Below are 21683 nucleotides of genomic sequence, written 5' to 3'. Positions count from 1 at the left end.
CTTGTAATAATCAGTAGAAATGTTGCTCAAATAACTATTTATCCACATTTCCTGATTTTAGTTGCCTTATTTCTCACCTGTCTTCTGTGATGTTTTACGGGAACAAATGAGTCACTGTCTTCAGCTGAATGCTGTAGAGTGTGAAACACAGTGTTTATTTTGAAGCAGAGCCAATGAAATGCGTCCTGACAAAGCTCAAAACGATACTTCTGTGTATTCTTCAGTGCCATCTACCGGCATAATTGCCCATTAGAGATTTATAGGCGAAGAACATGCTCCTAATCGCCAGCAATTTAAAAACATTTGTTTCTTTTTTCTTTTATTTTAGGAGCAAGGCAAGATTGGTGTAGTCTTCAATATTGGCACAGTGGATATCTCTATTAAAGAGGAAAGCACCCCTGTAAATGATGGCAAATACCACGTAGTACGCTTTACCAGGAATGGTGGCAATGCCACCCTTCAGGTTGACAGCTGGCCAGTGAATGAACACTACCCCACAGGTAAATATTTTTTTTCTTTTTGTTTTTCTCTGTAAGTGTATCTGTACCTATAAACTCATGTCTAACCACAACTGGTTGCTATATAAATCTTTGTTACTTCATCTCAACAATAAATTGACCAGCCTGGTGATGCATATTGTGTCTCTTGGAAAACAAACTAGTGGTCCTTTACACTGGAAGTATAAGCACACCAGCTGTGTGGTATGATGCACATAGATCCTGCCATTTCAGAGGTCTCTAAGTGAATCCTGATTCTGCATGGTTACAAACTCATACAACAACAAACTCGGTTTTGCTACTTGTGATATTTTCTAAATATTTAGGGGAGAGAAGTTTCACACAGACCTTACAAAAAGGAGAAGTGACTAGCCGCATCCCAGATACTGTGTATATAGATATGGAGTTGAAATGTAAGGAATGTGGAAGATTAGGCAAGTATTTGTTCAGACCTTATGCTTGCCTTCTAATTTTTCATCATCTGAATTTCATTTTCTCTTTTAGGTTTGCGGATACAAAGGTTGACATCTAACCAAAATGACAACTCTTAGTTAACTTTTAAGTCAAAATGTAGTGGAACAATTAATTGTCTCTTTGGAAATTATCACCCTAAATCCAGCAGAAATAGTGAACAACTGGCTTTTGAGACACTCTTGAGACTCTTGAGGTCACATGTTTCATCCTGCCACTGGCAAATCACAGCCTCATGATACTTTATGTCATTATGCTAAAGGGTCAAACTCACCCCAAGTGAAAAACAGATTGTTGTATATGATACTGACAGTGCATAAGATAGCTGAGCTATGATGATGTGTATGGTTACAAAAGGCAGAATGAGCACAAGAAAAGAATTCCAGTGTTAACAACATTCTTCTTATTCACATGTTGTTGTCTAAGTTCAAGCCATGATCTTACTAGTTTCCAGTATGAAGTCTAAGCAACTTTCAGTTCTTCTTTTGTAGGTTGTACAGTACTAACTCACTAACTAAATAGTTGTGTAGGAGTTGTTCAAAAGAAACAAACTCAAATTATAGGAAATACCCTAACTTGATGTTACATACTAATTTATGTGACGTTACACTAATGAATTACTCTAAGGGGATGATTTAATCTCTTCCACTCCCTCAGAAAGTGCACAGGAAAGTTTTTAATGTGAGGAGTCTATGCTGTGATGCTCTCTACCACATATTCAACACGGCCCTTTGTCAGTGTTCTGGTGAAGTGTGTGCAAAATGGTACACTTCAATTATTAACCTTATTTCTGTGAAAAAAAATCATTTTGAATAATGCCATGATAGACATGCTGAGTTAGATTCTCTGCTATCTATTGGTTAGAGAGGAAAGTGGGCTAGGAAAGGCCCAACTGAGGATCTTTCTTCTGCTTCTGTCATCAATTATTTTGTAAAATACCTCCAATCCAGTTGGCAGCCAATTACAATCACTAAGAACCCTATGAATAAATTTTCTTCTTAGATTACTTGCTGTAGTAAGTCCCTGGTGTAAAGAAACAAAATATTCAACTCAATGCTTTAGAGATTTTTTTATTTTTATTTAAAAGGGAAAATAAATCACACTGAAAGACTACCTCAGTACCTTCTGCTTCTGCCTTGGATAAAGATATTTCTGTGTTTTCATTAGAAGATGTATGGTTTTATGGAGTCATCATTAATCTCATGTTCTGGGCTAGTATTGAGTGTATGCAGTGGTACCTTAAGGAGAAAGGACACCTTTATCTTCCAGACACCTTTTCCTTTTTGTGCGTGTATTTCAATTTCTGTCTGTTTGTAGATGATGAATTTTTCAACCTCTCTCTGTGTAAATAAGGCTTATGGGATCATACTGTGTGTGTCTGCAGGTTTCTCCCTTCTTTTTTCAGCTGAATTTAAAAAAAAGGGGCAAAAATCAAAAAAGTAAAGATCCTACATGACTATGGAAAAAAGCAAGCAAGCAAAGAAACAAACAAAAAAAACAAGGGAGAAGGGCAGGGTTCCAGGCCTTCCAGAGGAAAGGACTGTGGCTTGATCTCAATTAATGTAAAATACCAGAATATCCATATAATGCTGCAGCATTATGAATGCCTCAGATTCAGAAAAAGATTCAATGAGCCAATAACTATAGGAAACCAATCCCTATTAGTCCCATTTTCTCTACAGTTAATGGTTGAAAAAAAAGACTAAGCAGTAGCTTTTGAAATTAAGAATTTGTTCTCTTTTACGGACCAAACTTGCATTATAGTTTCTTGTATGGAGTACAAGACCAAACCTGTGTTCAGCAGAAATTCAACTCTGTAAAACGCTTTGTGGTTGGATGGACCCAGGCTAATCCAGTGTGTTTCAACTGGAGACTGCTGAAACTGTGATTCATGTCAGACTTGTGTAGTACTAGCTGAGGAAGCCTGTACATTTTGCATAGGATCAGGTCAATTCTGGAAACACACTTATTTGTACTGTTAAAAAAAAGTTAAATTTGTAGCACATGCATGGTTGGGCACACTGTGTTGTCTGTAAAATGAACAATTTCATGTGTACTTCGTTTTCCACATGGTGCTGCAGCCTAATGCTTGCAAATTTTATAGATTAGCTAGTGTATCTTCCTCGTCGTCACACATGGTACAATCTTCAGGCAGCAGGGCTACATTTTGAATGGCATTTCCATGCTCCTCTCTGAGTTTTATTACTTGTAGAAGGATTATAAATTCAACTAATAATTACTTGCTCAATGAAAAGCACAAATAGAAGTTGGATATTCATTAAATGAGCAAAGTGAGAGAATATTGCCTTTCCTTAAAACACAGTCTTCAGTTAAGTTGAAATTAACTGAAACTAGCCCAATGGGACCAAAATACTCTAAAGATGCATTTTTGAAACTTAAAAAAAAAGACAAGGAAGTTAAAGAAAATGAAATAGCAACAAACTTACAATTTAGGCACTGATGTTTTGGTTAATATAGCATCCAATTGCATTTCAGTGACCTGCAACACGAGCTTTCTCCTTTCTTGCGAGGACAAGGGTTAGAGAGAAATGGTAAAAAGGAATTAGTTTGGAGCTAAGGTTGGCTAAACTTTGCGACTGAAATAATCCAAATCATTAGGGATGATCTCTCATCATTAGTGTCATTCCAACGCTGCTTGAGTTTCTCTTACTGGACAGTAAGACTGAAGAGTAAAACTGAACAGTGGCCCAGTACAGGTATCTAAGACAAAGTTCCTGAGATGGCAAATACTAGTGTTAGTACTGAGGCTGCCATCTGCAATTCAGCTGTCATGGTTCAGCCAAAACCATTGAGCTATTTGCATTAGTTTCTCCCTTTCTGCTCTCTCTCAAGAACACAATAAGGGGATTACTTTTTCCATAGGCTGTACTGATAGCCAACTTCTTGATGCTTTATTCATTAAGTTGGTCAACACAGTGTGTTTCTCAGTCAGGGTATAAATCTCTTGCTATGCTCTAAGATACAGGTCCCATGACTGCTTCCCTTCTGTTATCTCACAAGCTTTCATCCTTTTGTGTACATACAAGAAAACAGGCTGTGCTTGGACACTGTTGTTTTCTTGCTTTTATGGTCTTGGTGAGAGCCTTCTCTGTATCTAAATACTTATAGTGATGAAATTGGAGTCATTTTGGACCAAGAGTTCAGGAAGAGGAAGCACCTGACGTGTTTTTGTTTCAATTAGAATAAACCTATCAAATTTGAGACAGTTCAGAGAAATTTTCAGAATAGTTAAATCTGTCTTCACACAAAACTGGGATGTTTCAGTCCCTAAATTTTCGTTAGTTCTTAGATGTGAGATTTTTTTTCTCTGTTCGCTCACTTTTCTTGCAAAAAATACTTTGTGTGTTGCCAGATTTGTAGTGTATGTCAAAACAAGCCTGATATTCCTGTTCATTCATCCATGCACGGACTACATTTTCTACAGTAGAAAAAACCCCCAAACTAGTTGAAGAGAAGCTGTAGAGTAAGAGTGTCCGTGACATGAAAATAAAGTCTAATTGGGGTAATATTTTAAAGGAGGAGATTAAGGAAGGAAGGCAAGAGGTGGGAGGGAGTTGTCATTTAAAGAGGTGCCCGATTTAGCAAGATAGCTGTAGCCTGGATTTTTTTAATGCATTTTAAAAATTAAAACAGCACTAAGCAACTGGATTCTTATCAGGATTCATTAGTTCATCCACACACTACATATTTTATATTTTTCGCCTTTATCATTCTCTTGAGTGATCTCTCAGCCTTCTTGTAGTAGCCTCTGCCCTTTCAAATTACATTAATTTGCATTTCTTTTGCTACTGAATAAGAGAAAAAATAATTCATCCTCTATGCCCATACTTCATTTGCTCTCTCAAGTACATTTCTGAGAGGAAGATGGATTTCTGGAAAAGCTCGACAGTTAGCTCTTGACAGCAGAACTAACTGCTCTGGCTCGTAGTGTGGTCAGATAAGTGTATACCTATAAAACAAAAAGTTGAATCTGAGACCCTTATATCTGTGCTGAGGTTTTCTTTCAGAATAGTTCCAGTTCCAAGAACTGGATGTCCCTGGACATTTGGGGCATATCTTCTGATTTAATTTCATTTGAAAGCAATCCAATTTGAACTACATCTTTGGTAGTCTATGTGATACAGTCTTTGTCTGAAATATGCTTTCTAGAAACACAGGTTAAAGTGATAGTGGTTTAGATTCTCCTACCTATCTGAAATGTGAAAGGCATCAGCTCTCCCTTGCTATAATATATTTTTTCATTTACTTGGTGGAAGGTTCTGAAGTAGCTTGATTTGTACCAGGCACTTCATGTAAGACATGGAAGAAAACTGGCTGAGTTCCTACTTACTTCTTTCAATAAGTTTTCTAGCAAACTGAAGGAGTACCGTGACTATGGAACTTCATAGTCTGCTTTGAAACAGATCATTTCTTGTCCTACTGAAGCCATTTATCACCTTTCCCTGCATATTTTCAGTCTCATACCACAAGTGGTATGGTCTTTTTGTTTGATAATTTCCCACCTCATCCCTCTACTAGAGGGAATCTGAGGAGGGTCTTTTCTTTTCTTTTTTCTTTTCTTTTCTTTTCTTTTCTTTTCTTTTCTTTTCTTTTCTTTTCTTTTCTTTTCTTTTCTTTTCTTTTCTTTTCTTTTCTTTTCTTTTCTTTTCTTTTCTTTTCTTTTCTTTTCTTTTCTTTTCTTTTCTTTTCTTTTCTTTTCTTTTCTTTTCTTTTCTTTTCTTTTCTTTTCTTTTCTTTTCTTTTCTCTTCTCTTCTCTTCTCTTCTCTTCTCTTCTCTTCTCTTCTCTTCTCTTCTCTTCTCTTCTCTTCTCTTCTCTTCTCTTCTCTTCTCTTCTCTTCTCTTCTCTTCTCTTCTCTTCTCTTCTCTTCTCTTCTCTTCTCTTCTCTTCTCTTCTCTTCTCTTCTCTTCTCTTCTCTTCTCTTCTCTTCTCTTCTCTTCTCTTCTCTTCTCTTCTCTTCTCTTCTCTTCTCTTCTCTTCTCTTCTCTTCTCTTCTCTTCTCTTCTCTTCTCTTCTCTTCTCTCTCTTCCTTTCCCTTTCCCTTTCCCTTTCCCTTTCCCTTTCCCTTTCCCTTTCCCTTTCCCTTTCCCTTTCCCTTTCCCTTTCCCTTTCCCTTTCCCTTTCCCTTTCCCTCTTTCTTCCTCTTCCTCTTCTCTCCATTCTCTTCCTTTTCTCTTCCAGTTCTCTTGATTCTTTTTGGTTTTATTTAGTTTTTATCAACATTTTCTTTCTCTCCCTCTGTGATTTCACAGCCGTGAGAAAAATAGCTTTGTATCTTACAAGCTAAATACAATTACTGCTATCAAAACTGGAGTCTTTCTCTCCCTGTAAATGTCTCTTGGAAGCTGATAAGCTGTTCAAGGTAAACTGCAGGCTTCTGCCTAATCCTGAGATTAAACATAACCACCCAGAAGACAGCAAGAGATAATTGGAGGGGGGGGGAGGGGGAGACAAGCAGGAGAGGAAGAGAGGAGGAGAAAGTGAGATCCTCTCCTGAGATATTAAGAGGACATACAGAAGGCTCAAGGTTATTTGTAAAGGAATTACACAAAACACACAAGGGCTTGTTATGATGAAGAATTTCCTCAGATAATGCAGTGGTTGTTGTAGTTGTTAAAGACAAAATTTAGCAGGGATTTGTTTGATGTAAAGCATACAGCTCCCACATCATGACTGATGATTTTTATATATTATCCGCATCTTGTCCTTGAAGCAGAGGGTCTCACAAGGTTACATCCAGGTTCTTTGTGCATGCTGGCTTAGGTTCATCTCACTGGCTTTCTGCTGGATATGGGAAGACAGTAGATTTCCCAAGAGTGAAGCAGGGGACTGAGCCAGCTTCTCTCTGATCTGTGTTTTGCTACCTGCTGACCAACCAAATGAGGGAACTTAACCCTTCTGTTTATGAAACAGAGTTAACACTAATCTTCTAGGAAATACGAGTGCCTTAATTATGGACAAATAGTGTGTGATGCCTCTAGAGTCTTCAATTATACCCAAGGCAGAATTACTGAAGATGAATTGTCTTCATGAGTCAGTCCAATACACTTGAAAAAAGCAGCCTCGGTTCTTGATGTATAAGTTCTTCTTGATTTTTTTTTCATCAGTGACACTTTAGTTTTCTCCCTCTGTAATATTTTAAGGTCTTGTGTTTCTTAAAGCTTGTCTGTATTTTTTAACCATTATCAATGGGATATTACCTCTCCCAACTTTACTTTATTTAATTTATAATGCACTAGACAAGAAGGAGAATATAAGTTTAGATGATCTAATAGCAGCATCAGTGGGGAAATTAAGAGAAGGCTATCCTTTATTCAGCCGAAATGTGCACTGACATTTTAAATAATATGTAATATTCTGATTATTAGTTCTCTTGATCTCAGTGATACAAAGTCTAATGCTGATTGGACGTTAACAAGGCAAACTTAAAAGTAGAACTACCTAGGATGTCTGAGCCATTGCAACAAGTTCTTCCTTTCTAAGTTTGTACTTACCCCTGCACATTACCCCTGCACAGCTAATATCGTACTACTGCACTGATTTCCAAATGTTTGGTAACTGAGACTTATTAGAGAAAATCACTAGTTCTCTGTACTTTGTAGAGCCTGGCTCCTCCCCCACAAATTTGCTCTCTCTCTTGCAGAGTGATTTTGATATCTCATTCCCTCTTCTTTCCACCCCCCCTCAAAAAATCTGTTTTTTGCCTTCTTATGCCCTTTATCAATCCCTTACTTCCCTCAGACTCAAGGCAGTTATCATCTCCTCACTTCTGAAAACTTACTTCTGAAACCAAGGTAACAATAAGAAGTTTGGCTGACTCTGGTTGTCTCCATGAATAGGCACATGGATCCTGTGCTGGACTATTTGGAGTCATTAATGAGACACATTGCTTGATCTGCAAGCTGAAGGGATTTTGTCGTGGTACTGCCAGATCCCACTGCGGTCTTAATATTTTCCTATCCAAATGCCCTTGTGAGTGGGTAATGAGTAAGGAAGAAGAGCACTGAATTTTGATTAGACCTCTGGGCTGAATGTGATCCCCAGGCTTCTTGTCATACACGTTTTTTTGGGTTTTGACTTTTCATATTGTTCTCATTTTGTAGGACTTAAATGAGCTCTCAGATGGTTCCTATCAGCATGAATTGGAGACAGCATATGAAGTGCCTTTGACAGATTTACTGCATTTCATAATGAGCCTAAAACATATAAAAAGACAGGGTTAATAAAACAGAATTGGAGAAGCACATTTTGAAGGCAGTACTGTGACATATGTTGAAAGATCTGCCAAGAGGGATGATTAAAGCATGACAAGTTGATGAAATCAAGAGTTGATTGTAGCTTGTCACTGCAGGGCCATAACATTTATAATATATTTATAATATATTTATAAGGTTGAAAAACTGATAAATATGGCTACATGATATGAACACTGAAGGTTTGGTCCCCTATATCCACTGACGTAAACGTACACACATTAAGTCACAAGCAAACAAACCTACTGTGGAATTTGTGCAAGAACACCCATATTAATGCATGTATGTCATACTGGATGATGAGATTGGATCTGGCATTATATAAAAGTTACATAAATGTTGCCATGATGCTCAGAGTTTAACTTCTGTGTACTTCATGTTTTGCTTTCCTACACAATGAAGCTGTGGTTCATTTCCAATTTGCCCCATTCTCAAAGAATTTCATGGAAATGCTGTAGAGCTTCTTTGTCTTCCAAATTCTGTCTTTGAAGACAGAGAAAAGGAAAGACAGAAAACAAAAAAAAAAAAGTGGTTATATTGTGTCTTCCAGTACACATTGCTCCTATTGCAGTTTTGTTTCTCAAAACTGATCCAGGCTCTTGTGACACACTGCATTCAGTCTGAGTGAGCTGTAGGCTTACCTTCAGCAAGTACCTCAAGCCCATGTGAGTGGCAGTCTGTCAAACTGGAATTTCTGTCAGCTTGGCATTAAGAAAGAAGGAAATGCATGGGTTTTTATGAAGACCTGTAAGGTAACCAAGCAAAACAAACAGGACAGTATAATTTAACAGCAGTAGGAATGAAAGAAGGAGTTTACCTAAGGAAGGATACACACAGAATAATATCTTCATGCAGGTAGCCATGATCATCTAATTTCCACCCAGGGTCCCATAGATAGTCCTTGAGATGTGTGAAAGAGTGGAGAAGAAATAAGAAGCATTCTACTGTGGCAGTCTTTTTTACTGCTTAGTAACAGTCACGTAAAAGGTTGTTCTAACATGTAAATACATGCCACAGAGGCAATACTAGTTTTAATTTAGCCTAAATACCTTATCTTGTTTATACCCTGGATAAAGAAAATACCACCAGAAAGTGCTGACCATTTGAGGAAAACTTTTTGTCAGTGCTGTCCAAAAGAACAGATATATATATATTATATTGCTGCATGCTATTAGTTGAATTAGTGTAGCAACATTCTTACATCTGCCTGAATCAGACTGGATGTCCAATATGTCAAATCTACAGGTGAATACCAAATACATCAGAAGAAAATTTGCTTTAGTGGTCAAAATGACACTTCTGTCCAATTGTCCTGGATTTGAGATCTTTTCTTTTCTGTTCTCCCAGTCTGTTTGTTCATCTAATCAAGCTTCTTGAGCCTAAGAGCAACCAAGTGTCTGATGCTCCAGAGAATTACAGTAACCCACCTTGGCAACAACAAAAATATGCCACAAACGATGTCATTCCTAAGAAATTGCCCTATTATTATGCTTAGTTTGTGATCTGAAATATGAGGTCACATAAGCTGTGTGTTTATATCATGTCTACAGTCATTACATTTATATTACTCAGTTGGAAAGCAAATGTTTCCTTTTTTCCCCTCATTAATTTATCCACAGAGACATGATTATGTGGAAATACTCCCACTTCTTCTCCAGCTGGAATTTCATAGAAGCTACTCTGCTGTATTGTGACCACGTTGCTCAGCCAAGTTTAAAGGATGACAAAACAAAACCTAGGCAGTTTAGTGGCATCTGTAATTTTTCTCCATTTCTATTATTCTTTTTCCATTTATGATCTTGATTCTCAAATCTCAATTCTTTTCTCTTAGCTTAGTCCTATGGACTAGGATTCTTTTTAAGATAAATTCTTGCAACACAAAGTGAATGCTTATGCAAAGTTCTATTAACCTTTTACAATGGTAGTATGGCATATACTATAACTCATGAAGAAATGAGCTTTAAGATTCCTCAATCGTAGGCTTGCTCTATGTCAGAATGATCACTTAAAGTATGCCAAGATATAGCGTCCACAAGGCACTGATGCATCTTTCTGCCTAGTTGTTCTCACCCTTGTGGTATCTGATGTTAGACCCCTGGGCCGAGGGAACTCCCTAAATACTGGCATTGCATTCTTATACTACAACAAGCCTTTGAGTCCCAGCCCCTGAGATACAATGGTGCAAAACAGATTGCAGCCATGTTGTTTTTTCCTTGTATTTCTTTGACATCCAGAACATTTCTTTCTAAAATCATCACTATGCCATTTTCCATTAATAGTGATTACATACTGAGAGATATAGGTATATCCTGGTAGCTTGGTCTTGCTAACCATTCCGTGCCAAAATATACAGCTACTCATAAGCATGTGTATCCTAGCTGTCTGAATCCTCAGATATTATGAACTGTTCTCGTCTGTTTGTGTCCACTAGTCCATGATTGTATGAGTGTCCAAGTACCAAACATAAGCATTATCACCAAAGATTTCTGATACATTTCTCCTTTGCTGGTCTAAGATCGTAATGGCTTGGGTTGGGAGGGACCTTAAAGATCATCTAGCTCCAACACCCCTGCCATGGGCAGGGACATCTTCCACTAGACTACATTGCTCAGAGCCCCATCCAACCAATTAGTACTGACCCAGTCATTTGATGGTACGTAAAATGTAGCTGTATAATGTAGTGCAGAGAAATATGGAGACTAAACAGAATCCTGCTAGACAGTGTAGTGCAGTGAGATCCCAGACATCAATATATTTACATTTCTCTCCTAGGATAGTTCTGTTTCAGTTCCCTGGTCAAACAGAGTTGTTTATAATATATTTTCTTTCTTCTCTCTCTGACTCTCCCTCTGTCCCTGTCTTTCTTCCATCCACACGTGTGCACAGTAAGAATGAGCAAACAAACATCTGGCCTGAGGGATCAGAGGCTTGAACAACAACTTTGTTGTTGTTTTCTGATCACAATGCCTGCAGAAAGAATAGTGCCAGCTGTAATCCCAGGTTGATATGGTGACATGCAGTGACAGAAGGGGCTCACATATCCACATCAGCCTTCTCCCTGCTCACCGAAGGCACTGGAAAGCACAAAATCATTAGATTTCAATGCTGTGGACTGAAACAGAGCAACTGTATGAAAGGATGGTCAGAAATGGAAGGGGCCAGTCATAGAGCTTGGAGCCAGAAGTTCCCAAATCCCAGCCTTGGCTTTAGAGATGCCCTTCCCTGTGGTCTTGGGTAACGTTTTTATCACTCTGTGGCTCAGTTTTCCAATTAGTAAACTGGAGATAAAGCACCGATTGACCTTATCTTGGAGGGCTTAAATGGCAAATATTCTACAATTCACTGAGTATGAAAATCTTTCTGGGCCAATGAATTTGTATCTTTGTCACTTACTGAGCAGCTTCCCTATGGTCAGCACTGTATTCATGGGAAAGGAGTGTACCTGCTCTACTTGTATATTCAACTCCCCATATTATCTCTCTGATAGTACATGCACAGGGAAATGAGATCCAGAAACATCTGAAGGTTTCTAGTGGAGCCAACCCAGCTCCATCACTGCCAGCACTAGGGGAGAGACTGCAAGTCCTGCTGAAACTGATCCAATTCCCACGTAGATACTGGAGTTCCTGTTGGCACCTTCCAACAAGGAGTCTTAGTTTTAGTGTAATGCCTGATAAACATAAAGAGGAGCCCTTCTTGAATGGGGAGCACGGAACACTGAGCCCCAAGTGGTTCTGCAGGAATCAGTGCTCTTTCTGATCATACAGCCATGCTGACTGTGTCAGACCTAAGCTAGCTGTCTACCTCAGTGCTCTTTTGCAAGGGTGTGATAGTGAGCCACTGACTCTTCATGGAGCAGGTATAAAGCCACACATTTTCTTACCTTAGACCATGCAATGCAAAGGCAGTTATACTGTTTTCAGTCTCACATTGCTCCTGGAAGCAAAATAGTTGCCCTCTTGTAGCTCCAATGCCTAGCCCAGAATATGTAATCTAGATTCAGTGTATCTCTGTCCTGTTTTTGCATAATACAGAAAACAGATAAGCAACCTCTAGATAAATGGGAATTAATAGAATTTAAAGTGTCAATACAAATGAAGTGCTTTTGGCATTTGGTTATTGATTCTTGTTCCCACTGGGCTATATAAATCACATCATGACCTTTCACAAGGGAATCAAAGAAGTAGGATGTGGGGACAGTAGCAGTGGATTTTATTCTGATCTCTGTTTGATATTTCCTTCTGCAGAATGAAATTTGTTCTTGTTTAAAATGGAAAGATCAATATGTAGTTTTAGTTGTTTTTTAATAGTCACTTTAGCCTTGGCTACCTGATATGGTGCTTAATTTGGATCTGGTCAGTGAAAAAACCCAATTATTTACACATTCCTTACAAAACATCTCAGCCATCTAGTAACCTAGACACCCAAATTCTTTCATATTTTCACAAAGGTTTAACTATTAACTGCTTTCTCTATACTGTACACTAATACAGTTTTCCAATATAGCTCAAATGAGAACTAAAGCAGACTGCTTTTATTTCATGCCCATGGCCTCAGCCTCTATAGGGCTGAAATGATTCATATAATCTGCACATAAAAAATAAGACTTGACACACATTTTTTGCACTACTTTTTTTTTCTTCTGCATACTTGAAAAAGTTTGATTAACCTTCTTCCACTTTACTAGTCTGAGTTTTCTTTTGTTTTGTGAAAGACACCTGCATACAGTGCAATCAGGTGAATTATTTGTTCTGTTTAGTGGTAGAGCTTAAGGAAGAAGCAGAGAGTATTAGGGAAAGTGAAAGGGAAATAGACTGGTGGAGTCACACCCTTTCCCCCCCCCCACAAGAAGTTCAGCAGGAGTCACAGCAGCCCTGCCCCTCCTGCCATCAAGCGATGGAACAGACCAAGTAGATGGGGGAAAACGAAAACAGGTCCCTGGTCAGAGAGGTAAAAGAATCCCCTCCCAACCCTCATCACCCCCCCAGGTGCCCTTAAAGAACAGATATGAGGCCCTGGACCCAGAGAGTCAGGCAAATGACACTCAGGAAAAAGATCTATCTGGAGTGTGTCCTGGTTACACCCCATCTATTAGGCGTAACACAATAACCGCAGCTATTAAGAAAGAAAGAAGAGTAGTTGTAGTCGCCGATTCCCTTCTGAGGGGAACTGATGGTCCTATATGCTGACTGGACCCATCCCATAGGAAAGTCTGCTGCCTTCCTGGGGCTGGGTTGAGGGATAGTAGCAGGAAACTCCCTGAGCTAATTTTGGCCCTCTAATTATACTCCTGACAAAGCTGGCAGCCCACGGCTTGGACAGGGGCACTCTGTGCTGGGTTAGGAACTGGCTGGAGGGCCGGGCCCAGAGAGTGGTGGTGAACGGTGCTGCATCCACTTGGTGGCTGGTCACTGGTGGTGTCCCCCAGGGATCAGTGTTGGGCCCAGTCCTGTTTAATATGTTTATTGATGATCTGGATGAGGGAATCGAGTCCATCATCAGCAGATTTGCAGATGACAGCAAGTTGGTGGCGAGTGTCGATCAGCTGGAAGGCAGGAGGGCTCTACAGAGGGACCTGAACAGGCTGGATAAATGGGCTGAATCCAATGGTATGATGTTTAACAAGACCAAGTTCAGGGTCCTGCACTTTGACCACAACAACGCCCTACAGCACTACAGGCTGGGGACGGAGTGGCTGGAGGGCAACTAGGCGGAGAGGGACCTGGGTTTTCTAATCAACAGGAAGCTGAACATGAGCCAGCAGTGTGCCCAGGTGGCCAAGAAGGCCAATGGCATCCTGGCCTGGATCAGGAACAGTGTGGCCAACAGGTCCAGGGAAGTGATTCTTCCCCTGTACTCAGTGCTGGAGAGGCCGCACTTTGAGTACTGTGTCCAGTTCTGGGCCCCTCAGTTCAGGAAGGATATTGAGGTGCTGGAGAGCGTTCAAAGAAGGGCAACAAGGCTGGTGAAGGGACTGGAGCACAGACCCTCTGAGGAGTGGCTGAGGGAGCTGGGGTTGTTCAGCCTGGAGAAGAGGAGGCTCAGGGGAGACCTCATCACTCTCTACAACTACCTGAGAGGAGATTGGAGTGAGGCTGAGGTCAGTCTCTTCTCCCAGGCAACCAGCAGTAGGACAAGAGAGCACAGTCTTAAGCTGTGCCAGGGGAGATTTAGGTTAGACATTAGAAAGAAATTCTTTGCAGAGAGAGTGATCAGACATTGGAATGGGCTGGACAGGGAGGAGCTGGAGTCACTATTCCTGGAGGTATTTAAGAAGAGACTGGATGTGGCACTTAGTGCCATAGTCTAGTTGACAGGGTGGTGTTGAGTCATGAGTTGGACTCGATGATCTCAGAGGTGTTTTCCAACCTGGTTGATTCTGTGATTCTATAGTGCTTCTGTGTTAGAATTATCGAGGGTAAGGCACTCATTTTCTTGTATCCAAAACAGGATTGAAAGACTAATTAAAGGGAGGTCGAAATGTTACTGATCTTGTCCTGGGGTACAGCAGTGAATTAGATGACTTCTCCAAGTCTTCCTTAGTCTTACTAATGTTGTGGTAGCCCATGTTGCCTATAACTTCTGGACAGACATTTAAATTCCTGTCTCCTAGTTTGCCTATGAATTGCCCGATGATTTTGGACTGAATGGTGCTTTGCTTTGAATTAGGGCCCCAAGTTTTTTAGGCTAAAAAAGATCAGATAAAATAGAGTGGCAGCAGTGTAAAGTTTTTGGTTGAGGCTCTAGAAACTTGGAAAGAACTCCAGTTGCCTGAGCAGCTTTTGCTGTTGTAGCCTTGCTTGCTAATTCTCTCTCTTATTTTTAGTACTTATGTTACCAAGACCTTGTTGTCTCTTGTCATTAGGGCAGTGAGCTGAGGAGAGTTGCAGTGTGAAGGTCAGCTTTTAACTCCAATCCACAGTGAGATGAACAGAAGGAAAGGTGTTGCTTCCAGCAAACAATATGATGAGAGGGAATTGAAGATAAATTCAAGGGCATCCAGGACTAAGGGGAAAATGAGGACAATAAATAAAATGAGAATTCAACAGCAAAAGATGCAACTTCATTGCACAGTGAAGACAGAGGAAAAATATAATATACAAGAGCTGAAGCAAAACTGAACAATGTCTATTCTTGAATCCCATCAAATGAAGTAAAATCCCAAGTTTGAGTTAATCTTCTATAGCACCCCTTGTTACACAAGGCAAAATTGAAGGTTTGCAAGAATTTGTAAAGGGACAGACAGTTTGTGGTAGTTAGAAAGATTCCAGATCACCTGCCTCATAGTTATTTCTGTTAGCTTCATGGCCATCCTGTTTCATTTCTGTATGAGCCACATGTGTGTTTCAGATTTGGACTATTTTCAAGTGTTTTCTAAAAGCCACTGTAAGTGGAGATTTTTAATGTGTTTTGATTTTAATGCAACCATTCCTTATGTTACATAACATAAACCACAATATGGTCTTACAGTAACACAGCAAAATAAACAGCTATATATAAACAGACCTGATGCTAAAACATGGTTGTAGTGTTTTTATTCCTTTATGATTTATGGAATAAGGTTCTAGTCCTACTAATATACTCTAGTCCTTTATTAATAGACTTGTCTCAATTTTCTGGTCGAATACAAAATATGAACAAGTGGTAGTTGTACTTTGTAGATTTAAAATAAAATATGTACTTAATGGTATGTGAAAATGAGGCAATTCAGTATACTGTAATTTTTAAGCACAGCTGCCTGAAAACAGAAGTGGTTAAAGAGGTTCAGTATGTGCCAATCACAAACACACTTCAGAAACTTTTGTGCCCTTTATTAGATATTAGGGGGAAATGATAGCTTATACAGGATGCATGCAAGTTTTTTTTTCCAGGGCACACAAGCATCAGCTGTAGGAGTTTTGGGGCTGAATTCAACTGAACCAGTTTATGTCAGTAGAGGATTTAGCCTTCAAAGGTAAACTTTACATGCTGTAGCAAACTGCTTCTCTCCCATGATGTCAATTAAGTGTATATCAATCTGAGTGAAACTATGGGCATCCATAGAAACTCAAGGGGATCTGGCTTTAAAGGCTGCTGGGTGAACTGAGCTACCAAACACTGTTTACAAGCCCTTCTCCTACTGAAATTCCACCTACAATATGTGAAAAAAGATAGAATCATTTTAAACCTTTAACACTGATATCAAGATGTTTTTTAAAATCATTAGCATCACTGTAGCACCTTTCATCTAATAACTGCTCATTAGATAAAATGTTTCATTCTTTTTAGAGACTTAGAAGCAATGAAGAAAATGTTGCTGCTGTGGTGTCTCTTCATAGAACAGCCTTTGACAGTAATTTAGGGCAGACGAGTGTTTTCTGTGGTATTCTTTCTAGCATCTTCACAGACTTTTATTAGGCTGGATTAATATTCCACGTGAAAGTGAGTACTTTCTTTCTGCCCAGTGAAATTTGCTGGAACCTTTTAGATTTTCTCTTTCACACTCAAGAAAAAGTAAATCATCATGATTTGTATCTAGGCCAAGAAGCAACATCTTTCAGAGCTTCAGTTGCTCTTTTACTTTCTTTGACTTAAGAATCCATTTTAGTTTAGAAATAAGCTTAATGCAATAAAGGTTGTTTGTTTTCTTAAAGAAACCATGAGCAGTATAGCAAAACATCATCCAGCACTGAAGGGTTTTGAAAGAAAATTCTCTTTTGCCCATGAGCAAATTTAAACTGTCTCCCCCTGGACTGTTGCACTGTATCAAAAGTATTTCCTGTGAGAACTGCTAGCAGCAATTAGCAGAAGCAAATTATTTTGATTTTTTTTTCCCATTTTAGTTTGGTCTAAATTGAAGATTATCAAAAGCTAAAGTTCAAAGTGAATCTGATCTATTTATCTGTATAGTCTGTGGAGCAGGGGTACGGAGGGCTTCAGAAAAAAGACAGAAGACTGGCAACTGATCACATTTAGCAAATAGATTCTGATTTTTATAATTGAGATGCCAGGTTTTCTTGGGGGAAAGAGGGAACATCCAAAAAAAAAAATAGAATTCTTGTGCCATATTCCTCTCCAAAGTATTTAGTCCTCAGGAATGTCTGTAGTATTTGAAATATTTTGAATATTCAGGTTAATCAGGATTCGAGAATCCAGAAGATTTCAAAATGTTACCATTAAAACCTTGGAGGTCATAAGAGCCTGGTTGCTTATCAGTTTGTTGGAAAACTTACGACATGCAGCAGAATTTCTATTAATTGTGAATGTAAGTCCTGAATAAGACAAAAGATGTTTTTAAATCCTAGTCTTCCCATTTGGCTTTGCTGTAGAATTTTTACATGAAAAAGAAACAAAAATAGGAGAAAGAATGCATTTATGGGGTATGGTTCTTCAGAAGAAGCTAAGTTGTTGAGCAGATCCTAAGTCATATTGATTTATTATGCAGTTGAAGGAAAAAGGAGGAAACTTATTTTGAATAAGCGGTTCCTGTTGGTACTTGAATCTTATTCTTGAATATTATTCTTAAGCAGCTAGAACCTATGGGAGGAAAAATATTTAGTAAATCACAAGTAGCAAAACTAATCAACACAATTTAACTCTAAAAAATTATATCCTGCAGACCTTTGAGACCCACATTGATTCTGAATGCAGAAGAATTATGGGAGTAAGAGTATTTTCTAAGATAAATTTAAATTACTCTATCCTGTGTATTCTATTCTGAAGTACAACCTTGAATCAGAGCTGGACTCGAAGAGAAAAAAGAAGGGATCTACATTAGTTATGTGAAGGGGTTGTTTGAATATGTGCATCATTCAGCTCTAGAAAGGAGTTGCATCGAGGTCACAAAAGGATTGTTACTGAAAATTTCTGTGCGTGAAGATGGACAAGAACGCCCCTTAATAACATCATGTCTTGGTTATCAGAGGTCCAATTGGCTTACTTCATGTTGAACTTATATTAGTTTGTGTTGCAAACCATGATATTTCGTTTTTGAACTCTCATATCAAATGCTGTGTTTATTTTTTAAAAGTCAGTATTAATTTAGTAATTGTATTGTTATAGCAGTTATATTTAATGGCTATCCTCAGCAATTAACAATGAAAAAATTGTTCTTTAACTCACTGTGGTAACTGGGTATATGACTGAACACATTCTCATGCACATGTTTTATAAATCATTCTTACTTATGTCTGAAATAAAATTTAAAAACAAAACAAATAGATCAGAAACTAATGTTGCAATTTAAACCTATTTGAATTTTCTAACGCCCTTCAATTTTTCATAGCTTTTAAAGGTATGATTTTTATATATATTTTAATCTTACTGAATATATCTGCATAATAATAAGAATAATAAAATTAAATTAAACCTGATTTAAAAAAAAAAAACCAGTTTTTAAAGATGTGGTGGGGAATAGTTGTCGTTTCTGTCTTTCTTGAAGGTCTAGAGTTATATTATAAGAAATCCATTTTTCATTGTCATGTCTTCTTTGATTGTCCCACTTCGTTTTTTACCTTGATTTTGTTGGTCTATTCTTGTCAAATGCCCTACTTCTGAGAAATTTCAGTCCTCTACATTTTTTCCCTTCTACAGTCAGCCTTCCACATCGAGAAAGAAGCACTCCATGCTGGCTTACTCTGGGGTTCCTTTGAACTTCCTTTATTCTGAAAAAGATCTCATTGCCTCCAGTAAAAGGTTACTTATGTACATACCAAATGAAGCCAGTGGAGTTTTTTGTTGCTAGGAAATAGTGTTATAGAATTTTTTGGGGACTATGGAAAATGTGCTTACCCATCAATATTATATCAATGCACTCATCTAACCAGTAGTCCTAACTCAGTCCACTCTATAAAGTGGGGAATAACCTCCATTTCTACTGAAATTATCTTTCTCTATCACATACAATATAGATGTAGTAGTAGCCTCTCTGTAAGTGTTCAAGTCTAGGTTGACAGAGAAATTTAGGTCTTTAAGTGCCATTGAAATGCCTCCTGAGTATCTTTCAGGACCTAGTACTCCTTTCTTATTAGACACACTGCAACAGAACAAAAATATCCTAAAGGAGATGCAGATTGTTTATGATTGCATTTACGAGACTTAGCTGGTTTGGTGAGCATGGATAAGTGTGTTGAGAAAAGGTCTTGTGGATAAACTGAGTGCCTTGTTAACTGATCTTAAAAAAGAAATAGGTTTTGTAGTGAGCTTGACTTAATTTTGTTTCTGTTCTCCCCAAACCAGAGGGTCTGCTTCCTTGTCCAGTGAGTAAAAACTTCCCCTAGGCTTAAATGATGGGAGAACTTGCAGGAAAGGAAGATGTCCTTTAGGTTAAGAAAGTGGAAAAACAACTGATCTGCATGACCTCAAATTAGTCATCAGCGTATTATGAATAAACAGATAAAATATCATTGTTTTGTTAATATTACTGTCTCTTTAGCTTTAGGTAGGGTTTTTTGTTTGATTTTGTTGTTTATATTACCTCAACTGCTCTTTATCAATTTTTTTCTTGGACCCTGCACTGAATATGATTCAAATTTTCTGTTTAGGAATCTGTATTCATAGAAGTACAGAACTGACTTTTTGTTGGTGCTGATATGAATTATGAGAGCTGGGAATGTACTTAAGGTAACTTAATGTCTGTGAGTGACCCCAAGCCACCACAGTACATTATTTAAAATGATTTTATAAACTACTGATAGAGAGCATTTTCAATATTTTATCTTTTCCTTCAAGTTTATCCAAGTAACCAATTGTATATGGCAGGCATCTGAGGTGCAACAGAGAAATCGGAACATTAGTGTGTGTCAGCTGGTGCTTAATTAGATATTTCTATGATGGGGAACAGCAGTTTCCTGCAATTAATCTGTTACAAGAACAGTAAAAAGTAGATGACTTTCCAGGAAAGTAATAACGAATTGAGCCAGTAAAGCTATTCTTAAATGTTTTTGCTTTGTTTTACTGATTGCCCCAAATAAGCAGCAAGGCTCCTAAATGTTCATCTTTATAGTTGGAGATACTAACCCAAATCTGAATTGCTGTTTTCTTTACCGCTGATCTTACAGAGATATAGATGATGATTAAGCTTAGGTTGATTCATGTGAATCCTTTTGGGATTGTAGCTGGTGGGTTGCTATAATGCCTCTCACCTGTTTCAGAATGCAGTAACAAGATACTGCTGGAGAGCATGGCTGTAGTCAGCAGGTGCTTCATGCAGACTGGCAGCATTTCTGAGCAACAGTGATGCAGTAAGGATTATTGAACACATGAGATTTACTAGGAATATTCCTTGCAGAATGGAGTTGTCTTTATTGGTCTGTCTACATTAAAAAAAGATTACAGCATCTGTTTCAGAAAGTCAAATATATATATGAAGCCACATTAGTTATTTATATGTGGGACTTTAAAGGCAGTATTGCAAATTGTGCAGAGCAGTTGCTGACTCTTGGTCTCCTGTTTATTTGAAACACGTATTGGAGCACAACTGATCACTGAACTTCTGTTCATGGTAGCATTCCTTCTGTAAGCTGGGGGCTTACTCCTTTTTCTACAGTATTATAATGATGCTTGTAAAAGATGCACTCTTTTTATGCCTATCCGACTGAAAAGTTTTTGTAAAAATAATAATTAAAGCAAAAACCAGAATGACTCAGAAAGGGACTGTAGCTGAAGAAAATGAAAAAGCAGAATGATGGCACTTGTTCACTGTCACTCCTAACATCATCAAACTGAGCTGCTGCTTTCTACTAGAGGTTGTCCCAACCCATCTGACCTGCACAATTTTCTAATAGCCAGGGAATTTGGACAGAGGCTTTGTGTGAATCCTTATCCTCTCTGTACAAGTAATAAGAGCTTTTCTCCTAAGCACACTTTACTGGATAATTCTATTATCCATCAACATGGAACAATGGAACTGCACTTGCCAGAATTTACATCTTGGCTAATTATTTCTGCTTTTATTAAAATTAGTTTTTAAGCTTCTGCTTTATTCTGGCAACAGGCCCAAGTCTTTGGTAACTGAACACAAGTCTTCACATATCCTTAATTAGCAGCTCTTCCTCTTTTTAAATTTTACTTCCCTTTTTTCCTGTCTGTCTTCCCATTCTTAGGGGTTTTTTAAAACTAATTCTACTATGTTTTTTCAGCATCAATTTCCTCTATTTTCTTCCTTTCTTTTTTCCTGTTTACTGGGTTTGTGGTCCTAACATGTGTCTTCTACTAGTGCGAGAAGGTTTCTACTAACTGTGTGTTTCCGTGACTGACATTTTGTGCCATATCCTTATGCAATCGGATCTAGAGCCTGATCAAAATGTTTTAGCTCGTGGCACTGAGTTCACTCAAGGTCTCACATCACAGACAAATTACACATGCCTTCTAACCAATTTGGATAAACAAACACTCTGAGGAGAATCTGAGATATCTTTTTCATGGGATTTAATTTCTTCGACCTTCCAGAACCTCAGGCGATT

General features: G+C 38.3%; 1 protein-coding gene across 31 annotated transcripts in view; it reads left to right on the top strand.

Moving 5' to 3' along the window:
- Positions 1-21683, top strand: part of NRXN3 (neurexin 3) — a 1015491-nt gene that overhangs the window by 879213 nt on the left and 114595 nt on the right. For all 31 annotated transcript variants that reach the window (XM_051806312.1, XM_051806340.1, XM_051806317.1 and 28 more), the window contains one exon: positions 329-500. In XM_051806312.1, coding sequence (XP_051662272.1) covers positions 329-500 — 172 coding nt within the window. The remainder of the gene's footprint in view (positions 1-328; positions 501-21683) is intronic.

Source organism: Manacus candei, unplaced genomic scaffold (genome assembly GCF_025592945.1).
Source record: "Manacus candei isolate 608988 ecotype Guabito, Panama unplaced genomic scaffold, ASM2559294v1 h1tg000067l, whole genome shotgun sequence".
Lineage (NCBI taxonomy): Eukaryota > Metazoa > Chordata > Aves > Passeriformes > Pipridae > Manacus > Manacus candei.
The sequence above is the reverse complement of the archived record's forward strand: the minus strand, read 5'-3'. Positions and strand labels throughout refer to the sequence as shown.